The 13,703-nt window shown below is 39.9% G+C and overlaps 2 protein-coding genes across 2 annotated transcripts in view; one reads left to right on the top strand and one right to left on the bottom strand.

Annotated features, from left to right (window-relative positions):
- LOC104850788 (dynein heavy chain 3, axonemal) overlaps positions 1 to 10,392 on the bottom strand; it is a 56,310-nt gene extending 45,918 nt beyond the window's left edge. The window contains exons 1-6 of the mRNA XM_033758736.1: positions 10,303 to 10,392; positions 10,095 to 10,187; positions 5,205 to 5,309; positions 4,531 to 4,753; positions 741 to 807; positions 188 to 362 (exon numbers count right to left, since the gene is read on the bottom strand). Of these exons, the coding sequence (XP_033614627.1) occupies positions 188 to 362; positions 741 to 807; positions 4,531 to 4,753; positions 5,205 to 5,309; positions 10,095 to 10,187; positions 10,303 to 10,392 (753 nt within the window). The remainder of the gene's footprint in view (positions 1 to 187; positions 363 to 740; positions 808 to 4,530; positions 4,754 to 5,204; positions 5,310 to 10,094; positions 10,188 to 10,302) is intronic.
- Tmem159 (transmembrane protein 159) overlaps positions 1 to 13,703 on the top strand; it is a 97,494-nt gene that overhangs the window by 62,354 nt on the left and 21,437 nt on the right. The gene's annotated exons all lie outside the window — the stretch shown is intronic.

Raw genomic sequence — 13,703 nt, 5'->3', positions numbered from 1 at the left:
ACACACACACACACACACACACACACACACACACACACACCCCTCCCATTTAGTAGTCTATCATGCCATCTGGACTTTGCTATTCTTAAAACATTCACCAGGGTGCTTTGCTAGTCTCCTTCAGTTTAAATCACTCAGATGACAAGAGTAATACTGAACAAAATGAAAGCGGACAGTAAGAGTATACCTCCAGGTCTAATGCAGATGGAGTTTTTTCTTTACTTTCTATTTCCATCTCCTGCTGTAACATCACATTAATCTGCTGTTCTGGACTCATTGGTCTGCTTCCTGGGAGGGTCAAAGATGCATTCACCTCTTTCTTCATGCGTGAGGATGCTGAGACGTTGCAGGCCATCTTGGTCCTGAAAATTAGACACAGCTCAGCCCTAAGGGCTCTACAGAGGGCCTGCGGTGTTAGACTCATTTTCTCCACTATGGTTGGTGTGGTTCTGTACTAGGAGTCCCTCTCCCGTGTGTGCTAGTGGCATGTGTGTATATTTCAAAGATGACTTTAACCACTACACACCTCATAGATATGTTTACACTGATTTTGCATAGTTGGTTATTTTTGTTTAGAGCCTAAAAAATTTTGGGTTAAGGCAAATAATGGGGGGAGGCAAGTCACTGAATGTCTGGAATGCTTTGAGAGCAAGAATCAGAGCATAACTTTAATAAAGCCAAAGCATCCTTGGGATCAAATCGGTGTTTTATGTTCTGCAGTGACCACAATGACATTTTACCGAGTGGGATCCTCACTGACTCTGGAGGAGAACATCTTCTTGTTGCGCTGTGATGAGCTTTTAGTTCCTGCAAGAGTAGAGAAGAAAGATGTCAGTAATGGGGAGTGGTCTTGGGTCATTCTCTGTCCACAGAGACACGACTCTTGGAAAAATCAAAGAACACACTAAGGGGAGTGGACATGGTATGGTGGGACAAGGCAGAACATGTGGGATCTGGTCACTCATGTAACACCAATTACCTGTGCGGCCCTAAAGAACTGACTTCATTACTTTGGGTCTGTTTCCCGAACTGTAAAATGGGGATGGGCATACCTTCCATTCATCCCTACACTTGACAATGTATAACGCCTACTCAATTTGCTCCTCAACACTATACTCTATTTTCTAAGCATCCATTTAATTATTGTTTAATGTTTCTCTTGAAATAGACTCAGGCATTTAAACTTAGTGAATGTATTTTTAAAGAAAATTATATATGACGATCACAAAGAGAAAAACCAGTGTTATTTGTAACAAATGTCTAACAGCTGAAAATAGAAAAAAATCATTTGTAATAAGTAGAAGGTAACTATAAATACATTCAATAAATTATATTAAAACAATTTTACTAAATTTTACTTAACTACCATGATTTGCTAAAAGCTCTAGTTTGAGGAAATTAATAAGTAACAGAGAAATGTTAGAGACATACTTACATTAAGTTGACACTTTGAGGGAATCAAGAGAATTGACGCCTTCTACTTAAGATGTATTTTCTAATCACAATAATAATGAACAAAATACTTTTTAAAACATAAAAATCTATCATACTGTACAAGAGCATGCTCATCTATGTGAGCTAGATATAAACAGAATGTGAAGTAAGAGTCATGGCCTTGGCTCCTGGATGCAGAAGCAGGTAAGAGGAGGTAGGAGTCATATCCGGTGGGTTACACAATCCCAAAACACACTATGATGTGCGGAACTAGGACCAGGCTCCAGGACTGAATCAAGCCTGAAAGGACTTTATCTGCACAGCCATGCAGGTAAAGCCTATGTATCCTCAATTAATATGGTGGCTAAGATGGCACAGGAAGGCTAATGACAGCTGGACCTAACCTTACATTGCCTCGGGGACCAGATCTAAGAGACCTCCAAATGTCACCTTAGAATGGAAGCTTAAGCATCAATGTAAGATCTGAGGGATAATATAAGGTACTAAGGGACACATGGAGGCATAAGGGAAAAAGCTATCTTAAGAAAAGCACATGAAAATAGTGCAAAGTGCATGGTTACATTTATATGAGAACAAGCAAAATGAATCAATGGTGACAGAAATCAGAAAGTGGTTACTCTGGGATGAGATATGTCAGACAAGGAAGAAAACTGATTAGAAAGGAACGTAAGAGAACTTTCTCTAGTGATAGAAATGCCTTATATCTCGTTTGTGTGGCAGCCAAATAGCATAAACAATTATCAAAACCCACTAGTTAAACATTTAGGAGTTTTGTATCTTGTGTGTGAATTATAATTCAATAAAAAATGGGTGTGTGCAGCAAGAAGGAAGAGAGAACCTTCAATATAGGCCTGTAAATCAAAATGTCAGCATACATGAGAAAAAATAATACCAGGAAAGATACCAGTGAACTCAATAATCTAGGGACAGATTCACAAAATGGAAATAATACAGCCATACTAATATTGCTCCAAAATTGATGTTTAAGATCCTCCAAATATAAATTTCCTCTAATGATTAATAAGCAGAAAGCAGCTCAAGTAAGGATTTGAATAACAGATATTTATTAGTTTCTTTTTTTCTCTTTTAGTACTAGGGATCAAAGTTGGGATCTTGTGCTCTCAAGGCAAGCAGAACCACTGAGCTAAATCCCCAGCCCATGTCAGTTTCTGTCTTGCTCTGTTCTAGAGACAGCATCTTAGCAGTTTATGTTCAAAGACTGGCTTGACTGAGAATTCTTGTGACAGTTAAATCTTGGAGGTTTTTTGTTTTGTTTTTTGTTTTGTACCAGGGTTTGAACTAGGTCTCTTGAACTTGCAAGGGAGGTGGCAGAACCACTGAGCCAAACTACAGGCCCAGATCTGGGAGGTTTTAACTCTAGTTATTTACAGATTATTAACAATTTTACTAATAGAAAATGGGAAAATATGATCTTTAAATCAATTACTCTGTGATAAAATTATTAAATGTTGACTTGTGTAGACTAAATGTTTATTCATCTATCTCTCAAATTCACATGTTGAAATTTAATCAGAAATGTAATGAATGACATTTACAGGTAGGGTCTTTGGAGGTTAGTGCCCTCTTAAAAAGATACCAGAGAAATCCCTCGATCTCTTCCAACATAGGGGAACCCAGCAAGAATATAGCTATTTGTGAATCAGGAAGAGGCCCTTACCAGGCACTGAATCTGTTAGTACCCTGATCTTAGACTTCTAACCTCCAGAAGAATAGTGAGAAATAAATTTTCACTGTTTATAAGCTACCCAGTCTATGGTACCTTGTTCTGGTGGCTCAAACAAGCTATGACAATGACCATGATATTAGAAATTAGAACATTAAATGTAAGTTTCTGGGTATAATGATATTAAATATTGGTGTATTTAATGTTTGCTGTGTATTCTTGTAGGAAAATGAAAAAAAAACCCAACATCCTAGAGATGTGCCTGTGCATTTAATAAACAAACAATACTGTTGAGAACTACTTGAAAAAAAAATCTTCCAAATGGTACAGAAAGGGCTATGACTATAGAACTAGAATAAGAAATTGGGAGAAATCTTAAGCAGAGCCTTTTAGAAAATCAACTAATGAAAAATCATCAAAATAGAAAACACTTATTAGACATAACTCAAGATTGAACAGAGTTGAAGAGATAATTAATGAATTGGAAGACGTAATTGAGAAATTCATTTAGACATAGCACAGAGATAAAAATGAAAAATATGAGTGAGCTTGACACAGAAAGCAGACTGAATAGCGCCAAAATACTTCTAACACAAATTACTGAAAAATACTCTTTAGTATCCTAAGCAGACATATGTGTACCTGGTAAGATGAAATAAATTAATACTCATAACACACTAAGATAAGCAGTTTTCAAGATGGCATCCAACAATCTTTACTTCCTGGCATCATGTCTTTGTGTAATCTTCTCCTGTTGAATATAGGCCAGACCTAGTGATTCATTTCTAACAAATATAATATGGTAAAGGTTTTGGAATGTAACTGTAGTTTTTGTCTTGCTGGCTCTCTCTGTTTTGCTGTCTTCCTCGCTCATTTCAACAGAAGCCAAAAGTGATGTCCTATGGAGACATATACCTGGTGAGGGACTAATGTCAAAGCCCAACAGCCTGCAAGGACTCAGCGATGTGAGTGAGCTTCAAAGAGGATCCTCCCCTAGTTGCTTTTTATGATGGTGGCTCTGGCTGACACTATGATTGCACCCTCTTGAGAGCCCCACAGCCAAAATAACTCATTTAAACCATGCCCAGATTCCTGACCTGCAGAAACCGTGAGAAAGTAAATAATGCTTGGTTTAAGCCACAATGTTTTGGGGATAATTTGTGATGCAGCAATCAATAATACAATTACATAGAATAGTACCTAGAATATGCAAAAGATCCATAAATGTTAGCCACTGCAATAATTTCTATTTCATAGATGAAGAGAATGAAGTTCTATAAAGTTATTCAAAATTAGCTGCACAAGAGGGAGAAGCAGTGCTAGAACCCAGGAGCAGAAGTTTCACTCCAAAGCCTCACTTTGCACAAAGCATGGCACACTGGCACCAGTACCTGATGGCATCCCCCGAGTGATCTTGTCCCTAGAGGTATTGATGGTGACTGGCTGGTAGATCTTTATCAGGTCTTTCAGCTTTAGATCTTGGGCCATCAGTGAGTAATTGTTGGCAATGGAATCACTGGGTCCTCGGTGGTGGTACTGCTCTTTGAAGGGCACAGACTGGGTCCATGATGTGCGTTGCATCAGTGGGGGATAAAAGCTGTGTGACATGACAGTCTACAAGGGAAGAAATGCAGCATGAGACACAGTAAGGGACCTCTCTGTGAGCCTGGGCTCTCCTTACACTGAGACTCACAGGGCTCATATACCTTATGCTATGTTTCCACTTTCTGTGAGCTCAGGGAAAATACTTTCTGAATAAACATCAATTGCACTTCTCTCAACAACAGAATCAGATGAGAACATCTCTTGTTTTAGCCCTTATGGACACGGATATAAGAAAGATAGAGTTACCCTCATTTTCCACTTGAGGATACAGAAGTTCAGAGTGTTTCAATAACATAATTCTTTCTCCCACACTGCTGCAGATTTATCCAGTGGCAAAAACAATCAAAGCCATTAATCTCACTTGTCAAGTCTGAATGTTTGTCCCCTACTAGTGCCTGCTGAATACACACAGGCGTTCTTGTCACCCTCAGTAGAAGAGCCTGCAGTCAGGGATGCATACCTGATAGAGTTCAGATGGTTCCTCATCGACAGACGCAGGCAGGGGAGGCAGCTCTGGCCGTGTCTGGGGGTGGCTCATGTGGTGTATCGAGTCACTTTTGTCGAGCTGTGGGAAATGGGAAGAGAGCCACTCTTCAGGTATGATACATTTCCAAGCCTCTGAAGATGGTAAGGACTAAAGAGTTCCCAAGAATGGTTTGTGGCACACAGTCCTACCCACAAAACAACCTTTCACTCCAGCTAGAAATTTGCTCAGACAGTCATACCGCATTTTATGTATGCTGAGCACACACCTAAGCAATTCTCTGGGCTTCCACCACAGAGCAGGTGTGTGTGAATCTACCATTCCATGAAGGAGTGCACTCTGGGGAGCAGCCTCAGATAATTGTGAACAAAACATGTGTTTCCCACAGTCACTCTCAATTCCTACGTGGCTCCCCAACTCTCCTGAATAGAGCTGAAAGGGACTGCAGTATTGAACAGTACTATATGTTTTTGTCCTAAGACCCAGCCACTATATACAAGACATTGATTTCATCTGGTGCTGTGACAGAGATACTGCAATGTGTTCTAACATTGGAGGAAAAATTGCTGGCCTGGACTTATGGAAAGGTGTTGTTATATAGCACTTTAAAGTTGGTTTGAAGGATTTTCAAGGGCCACTTTGGCTCTTTGGTTTTCACCTTAGGCAATGCCTTTGGACTTAAGTCTTATGTAAAATGAGACATTATTGTATGGATTTGTCTTATTTGGACCTGCAAATTATGTTATGCAAGATCATTGGTGAGGGGTCAGGTGGAAGAGGAAGATATGACTCAATATTAGTAGTGAGCGCCTCTCCCTTCTACCATGTCCCAACCAACCCCTTACTATTGATTCCCATTAATCTCCATTGTTTCTCCTGGAGCGCCTACTTCATTAAATAATAACAACAGCAATATCTTCCATTAAGCCAAATTATTAAGAACCAGGCTTTTTACAATCCTGGAGATTTTTTTTGTACCCACATTCTAGCTGATCAAACTAAGACTCAGGGATAATAGGCAATATATCCCAGCCACATAAGATGCAGATCTGTCTTCTAAGTTAATGGCTTTTAAATACACATCACTCTGAACCTCAATACATCGGAAATAGCAAGTATCACTTACATTGCAAATTACTTTAGGAAGGTTGAGGACCTTAAAATCAAATGAAAATATGCGAGCCCATGAACAGAGATGTATACTGAGATTGGGATCTTTAAAAACATGGAATGGGTTCATTGATCTCATAGTTAAATTGTTCTCAAAAAATTGAGACATATCAGATTCACCAGTGGAACTTTATTCAAAGTAGAATACTTCAGTCCTACCTGAAACATGAAGCATTTGAGAGCAACTGACTCCACTGTTTTCATCATACAGATCTACAGAACTTGTTGTGTTTATTTAAACTACCACCTCTGTCTCAGTTTGAGAGAATTCAACCAATCATCTCCAAGAGTTTCCTCTTCTACTAATGAAATTAATTCCAGATCTATACTGATACCGCAAACAAAATGGAAAAAAAAAATCCCACAATCAACTGGAAAAGAATCTGATTAACCAAAGTAGATACTATACCATCTAAGGAAGATGTTAGCAGCAATACTCCCAGAGATATGAAGTCATTTGTTACTTCTTTCAGGATCCCAGACGCAAGACATGTACGGCTTGATTAGGATAGGGCTGTCTGTATTGTGTTTTTGGAAGCAACGAGGTTTTGTGGTCTGTGGAAAATCTTCCCTTTGGCCTAGATTTTAAATCTATTCCAAAGAAAAATCTTCATTACAAGAACAACAAATGAACACCACAAAACTGGAACATCTTGATTAAGTAACAAACTTACAATGAGAGTGAGAATGTGTAATTAATACACACACACACATACACAAACTGCCCTTCTGCAATCAAGGAGAATATTAACATTATTCAAGAGTCATCTTGGAATTCATTTGTGTACTCAGGATGGGGAAGAACCTGACTTTATTCCTGACACCAGTTGAGATACTAGTAGTCTCACCAAAAGAAGTAGAGTGTATCCTTAGTGGATATAACTGGTTCTACTCCAGTTTCAGTCCATATTGTACAATGTGGCTGATCCCATCCCTTGGCTCCAGAACAAGACAGTCTGACCAATAGACTATTCCATCTTCCTAGACGCAGTGATTGGTTCAAGGATAAGCATATGATCCAAGCTGGGTTGACCAGGGTATATCCTGACACTTTTACTAGAGCTGTTGATAAAGAGCACTCTGTTTTCATTAGAGTCACCAACTATGAGGTTATTTATAGTAAAATAGATAATAGTTATCTTTGTGTCATGTGGGGGCAAGTCTGCCTTAGAATAAAGCCAACACAGAAGCAAGCAGAATCACCAGAAGGAGAAAGACAGAGTCTCAATGACATCATCTGGAACCCTGGATTTAACTTGGACATCTTGACTAGTTGATCTCATACACAGATTCATTTGAGTTTGAGGCAGTCTACATTATTTTTCTGTCCTTTCATACTAACAAATAAAATGGTCATCCAAGGTATGTACACAGAGACGGATGAATCGATCATAGAGTGCTCAAGAGAGAGAGCAAAGATACCACATCATGCAAACAGATAAGCTATTCTTGAGGTATTGAAAAAAGCGAACCACAAGTATTTCACTAAACACAATGGAGAGCAACAGAACCTCTGCAGAAACAAAGTATAAGCTAGTTTATAGGCAAAGAAAAAGTCATAAATACACAAAAAGTCATAAATACCCTGACACAGAAAACACCTCAGTCTGCACAATACACGGAGCACACAAAAAAGATCTGCAGATCTAAAATTCAATTCCAGAACAGACCCAAGAAAGTTTTCTTGACCAGACCTGGCTAAGAATGGTCTATATTACCTTCAAAGGAAAGGAAATGGAGCTTCTTGGAAGAAATATGTATCAATGCAAAATGGTTTGTTAAATTGCAGGAAGCCTTTATTTCAGAGCCTGGACTTGGATAGTAGTAACAAATCTAATTTGATAAAATTTGAGTTTTTAAATGCTTCTTGGGGCATTTCAAATGGCAACCTAGTGGATCTTAGCTTTTTTTTACAACTGAGATTCTGACACCTAGATTAGGCAGAACTGATACATTTGGACAGCTTATTTCTGATTACACAAGATATTTGCATGCCCTTCATGGAAGTAATTTCCAAATGCTGATCTGAGAATCTGCCACACCAAAAGTACTCAGATCTCACTGAAAAAAATATACATTTCAAAGTTCCAATCCAAATTTGCTCTTTTTTAATTAAGTTTATTTGTACATTTTAGGTATACAATAGTTACATTCATCATTAGGATCTTGTACCTTTACATGATGTATCTTAGTTCTTATTGTTTCCCCATTCCCCTGCCCTCCCTTCTCCAATCTAAATTTTCTACATCAGAATCTTTGGAGGTGGAGACCGAGACTCCACATTTTAAAGATGTGCCCAGAATACTCTGCTGTGCAGCCAGAAATAGGAACTGTTGGTTGGAATATATGGCCTAGTGATCTTAGAAGGGAAGGAAAAGGGACAATAGGTATTGACCTCTAAATTTTTCCTGTTAAACCTGTCAGCAAAAATAATATTTCAAAACATATACCAAAAGCATGTTTTTTTCCAGCTTTAACTGAGTTTATTGGTACATTTTAGGGATACAGTACAGTTACATTCGTTGCTGGGATCTTGTACCTCTACATAACAAGTCTTGGTTCTCATTTTTTCCCCTTACCCCTGCCCTCCCTTCACCCCCTCCTCCCCTCCCCATCTACAAACACTTTATTTTCATCTTTTCATTATCTCACATTTTTTCTTTTCCCTTTTTACCCTTCCCCTACCCGTCCCACCTTCCCTACACCTTTAGCCCCTTTCTTCCCATTTCTCAATGTTAGTAATCTTATTAGGATCTTCTGTATTATTGCAGATTATTCACACCAGGGAAACTATTCGGTATTTACACATGTGTGACTTATTTATTTCACTTAGGAGTATATCGCCAATATGTATCCATTTTCCTATGAATGAATCTATTTTTCTCATTCTTTATGGCTGAGTAGTATTCCATTTTATAGAAAAACCACATCTTCTTTATCCAGTTTCCAACGGATGGGCAAATGGGCTGTTTCCAAGTTGTAGCTATTACAAACTGTGCCGCTATAAACATGGGTGCGCATACTTCTCTGTGATATGATTATTTTAGTTCTTTTGGAAAGATACCCAGCAGAGGGATGGCTGGGTCAAATAGAACCTCCAGTCCAAGCTCTTTGAGGTAGCTCCATATTGATTTCCATAGCTGTTGCACCAGTCTGCACTCCCACCAACAATGGAGAAGGGTTCCTTTCTCCCCACAACCCCGCCAACATTTGTTATTGTGTGATTTCTTGATAGCAGCCATTCTTTGTGGGGTGAGGTGGAATCTCAGGGTTGTTTTCATCTGCATCTCTCGAATGACCAGTGATGTGGAACATTTTTTCATATATTTACTTGCTGCTTTTACTTCTTTGTCTGAGAAATGTCTGTTCATTTCAGATGCCCATTTTTGAATCGGGTCTTTAAATTTGGGGGCTGATTATTTTGAGTTCTTTATATATTCTAGATAATAGTCCTTTGTCTAAGGAGCAGCTGGTAAAAATTTTTTCCCACATTGTAGATTGTCTCTTAGTTCTGCTGATGGTTTCTTTTGAAGTACAGAAGCTCCAAAAGCATGTTTAACACACTTGCGAGGTCAAGAGAATCTAACATGAGAATTGGTGTATGACTAGAACATCCCCTTCCCATATACTCTTAAAATTCCCTACATTTTGAAAATACAGGAAAAGAAAGAAAGGTGCTTTAAAACTGACACTTACCTTTTGAGATGAGCAATCCATGTTGCTTAAAGTGTCAGCTCTAATTGAACCTATTAAAAATGAGTAAAGAGCTTCAGCAGGGCTGCTCCTCTCCTATCCAGTTGCTCTGCAATCCACAACTCCTTATACTACAATGAGGATGACACTGACAATGGAACTTTCCAGGTGTCTGAAAACTCCGTTCAGAAGGCTGCCTCTCTGAGGTCACAGACTTCAAGCCTCTGAGGAATTTCCTGGTAGAGGAGGAGAGAAAGCGAAGATAGAAAATGGGGTTCTTGTGGTTTTGTCTGTGCCCCATCTCCCTACTCCTTGCAAGAGTCACCCTTCCTTCCCTTTAAGCAGATCTCTTGGAACTTTTCCTGGAATACAGCAAGGTTCCCGAAGAGGGGAAAAAAATAAAAACTGAAAGAGACTTTCCCCCCAAATTTATGTAGAAATGCTCCCAACAACAAATTAAAAGAGAAAACAAGGAAGACTAAAATACCACCCACCCTGTACTCATCTCCCTTCTTCTTCCTGAGCAGTTTTTGCACTGAGGTACAGAAGATTACTGGCCTTGGGGCCAGTAACCAGGCATCAGCGTCTGTTGCTAAGGGAAGGAGGGGCTTCTGCTGTGTCTACATACAAGACTGGGCTTGACCTAGCTCTACCTCTGTTCTGTTGACTCTGTGTTGAAGATTCACCTGGGCAGCAGGAAGAACCGGCAACAGAAAGGAAGAAGGGAAGGCATTTAGCAATGACCCAGGAAGGCAGAGGTTACTGGCAATGAGAGACCATGTCTTTGGAATGGTCTCAAAGGACACAGCACGGTGGTTCAGCTCTTGCAATTAAGACCTGGAAACATCTGGCTCAGATTCTTCTCTTCCCCTTAATGAGCTGCATGGCTTGAGCAAATTGCTTCATCTCTTCAAGTGAACTTTTCATCTGTAACTGAGCAATAATGTGAGTACCTGCCTCACAGGTTGGTTTGAAGGTTTAATAAAATATCATGTATAGAACAATTTGCACATAGTAGAAGTTTGGCCAATTTGTCCAGTTTGCCTAGGACTTTTCCAGTTTTAACACTCTAAATCCTGTGTCCTGGGAACCTCTTTAGTCCTAGGCAAACTGCAACAGTGTGGTTAATCAGTGAAATGGGCCCTCTACAAATGTTGTAGCTAACATCAATATTATTATAAACACAAACACAAGCACACATACTCACTCACACAAGGACCAAAGTTAGCTGCTGACCAGATATTCACAGCACTTGTTACATAGTGCTATCTAAGTTCTCTGAAAGCCAGATTAGATTTACTGAGCTCTTTCTGGGTACCCTGTTTGCATATCTGCCTTTTTTCATTTAATTTTCCCCCCAAATTCCACAATGCTCTCTTATATAGATAAACTCAAACTGAGTGACGGCATAACCTTCCTAAGTTGGCATAACTCAGAAGCAGTGATGCTACAATCTGAACCGTCCCCATGACTCTGAATCCAGTGCTTTCCATGAAGCACCTATGCAGAACACAAAAGTTTCAGAGCTGCTTTGAAGAGCAATGCATAGCCCCAAGTATTTCCAGTTCTCCTTTTTTCACTCCATTGTCATAATTGGTCCCTCTACACTTTCTAAATAAATTCAGGTTTCTCATTTAATAGTGTTTACATTTTCTGCCATAAGGTGTATACAGTCCACCCCCCATATCTCTGAGTTCCACATTTGAGGATTCAACCACTCATTGATCAAAAACATTTGAGAAAAAATTATATCTGTACTAAACACAGACTTTTTTCAGTAGGAATATATTCCACTTAATATTTGGGGCATACTTATACAAAAAGTTTTTTGTTTTTACCTGAAATTGAAATTTAACTGGATGTCCTGTATTTTCATTTGCTAAATATGTTAACTTGGAGAAGAGACGCCAGGAAGGTACCAGGCTGTTTCTGTCTCTGTGGTATAAAATTTTAGGGTCTCAATTCCTTGCTGGGGAATTACATATTTCTTATTCAAGTGTCCCTGACAGATTTTTTTCTGATACCTGAATAACTGCAGTCTTGGTCCATCATGGCTGCTACAACAAAGAGCCATAGGCTGAAAACTTACTTCCCATGGGAAAGGTTGCATGTGGATTTATCAATCCACTGGATGCTCATTGAGAGCCAAGTCCTGATACTATGCAAAGATGTGGAGATATTAGATCCCCACCACGGGGGAATATATGATGTGCTAAAAGATGCAGTCAACACACAGAGAGAGGCAAAACCTGACTAGGTCGCCCTAACAAAATGCCAAAATGAGAGGAATTAAAAGATTCACAGATGTGCCCCTAGGTGGCACTCTTAAACAAAAATACCAATTGAAGGCTGGGGATCTCGTTCAGTGGTTCTGGCGCTTGCCGCTCAAAGACACAAAGACACACACACACACACACACACACACACACACACACACAACCAACTGAAGCCGGTTTAGCTTTCACGGCAACACTCTGGGAGTAACACAGCGCTTTAGTCTAAGGAAAACAAAACATTTCCCTAGGTGGGGAAATCATCATATTACAACTGAAAAGTGTAAAGTGCATGAAGGCAAGATTCCCTGAAATTTAAGAATTTAGACACAGATACTTATCTATCCATGTTGTCCCATCTCCTTCACTAGCTCGTTCTTTTTTTGCAAAGGAGAGGACTTAGAGTAGGGTTCATAATTATCGTCATTATCACCAAGCTTATTTCTGTATCCACCAACCTGATTATTTCTAGAAATATAAGGTGGCAGAAGCAATAACATCGAACATTTCTGAGCCTCTACCGTGCTCAAATACAGTGGGTGCTATATGTTCTTTACAGCCATTGTCCCAGCCTTCACTATAACCCTGTGACTTCTCTCTTTGCCTATGGACTTACTGTCTAGGTCGCTATGGACACAGGCTTCAGAAGAGAAGTAAATCAACACAGGTCCCTCACGCAAAGAGCCTGAGAACTGTTTAGGAGCACACCAGTGCCTGGGCATTATAACCATGCTCGGCGAGGTATCTCTGCCAAGGCCATAGAGCAGGGACCAGAGCCTGGGACTGAATGCTGGGCCGCAGCTCATTGTCTTTACCTGTTTGCCGGATGGCAGTGGTTTTCGACCCAGAAGAACACTTCCCCAGGGAACACTTGGCATTGTTTAGGCGACATTTTCGTTGTCACAACTGAGGAGGGGTCCACTGGTAGAGGCCACATATCCTGATAAACATTCCACAGTCACAGAAGCCCCGAAACAGAATTCTCCTACCCAAAGTGCCAACTGCGCTGCTGTTGAGAAATCCTGCTCCTCTGACTTGGATTTGAGGCTTGGAAAGCGCTCCCACTCTGACTGGATCCTTGTGAACTGACGGACTTGCATTGTTCCTCAATTTTTTCATCTGCATAACGGAAATAATCTAATTCTTCTCTCATAGCTGCTGACATTTGCACTTGAGGAGTTACGGTTAAAGCATCCCTGTCAAGGTGGTAGCATATCACTTGTGCTTCTTGGGCTCCAGAGAAGCTTCCAGAAGGGTTGAGTCTGGGTGCTTAGGAGGGAAAACCCTAAGTTCTTTCACAAGCTCAGGTGGCCGAGAACTTTCACTCCAAGACATGGGT

The sequence above is a fragment of the Fukomys damarensis genome, unplaced genomic scaffold (assembly GCF_012274545.1).
Source record: "Fukomys damarensis isolate Sample0158 unplaced genomic scaffold, DMR_v1.0_HiC HiC_scaffold_34, whole genome shotgun sequence".
NCBI classification, from domain to species: domain Eukaryota; kingdom Metazoa; phylum Chordata; class Mammalia; order Rodentia; family Bathyergidae; genus Fukomys; species Fukomys damarensis.
Note: the sequence above shows the minus strand (reverse complement) of the source record. Positions and strands in the feature narration are given on the sequence as shown.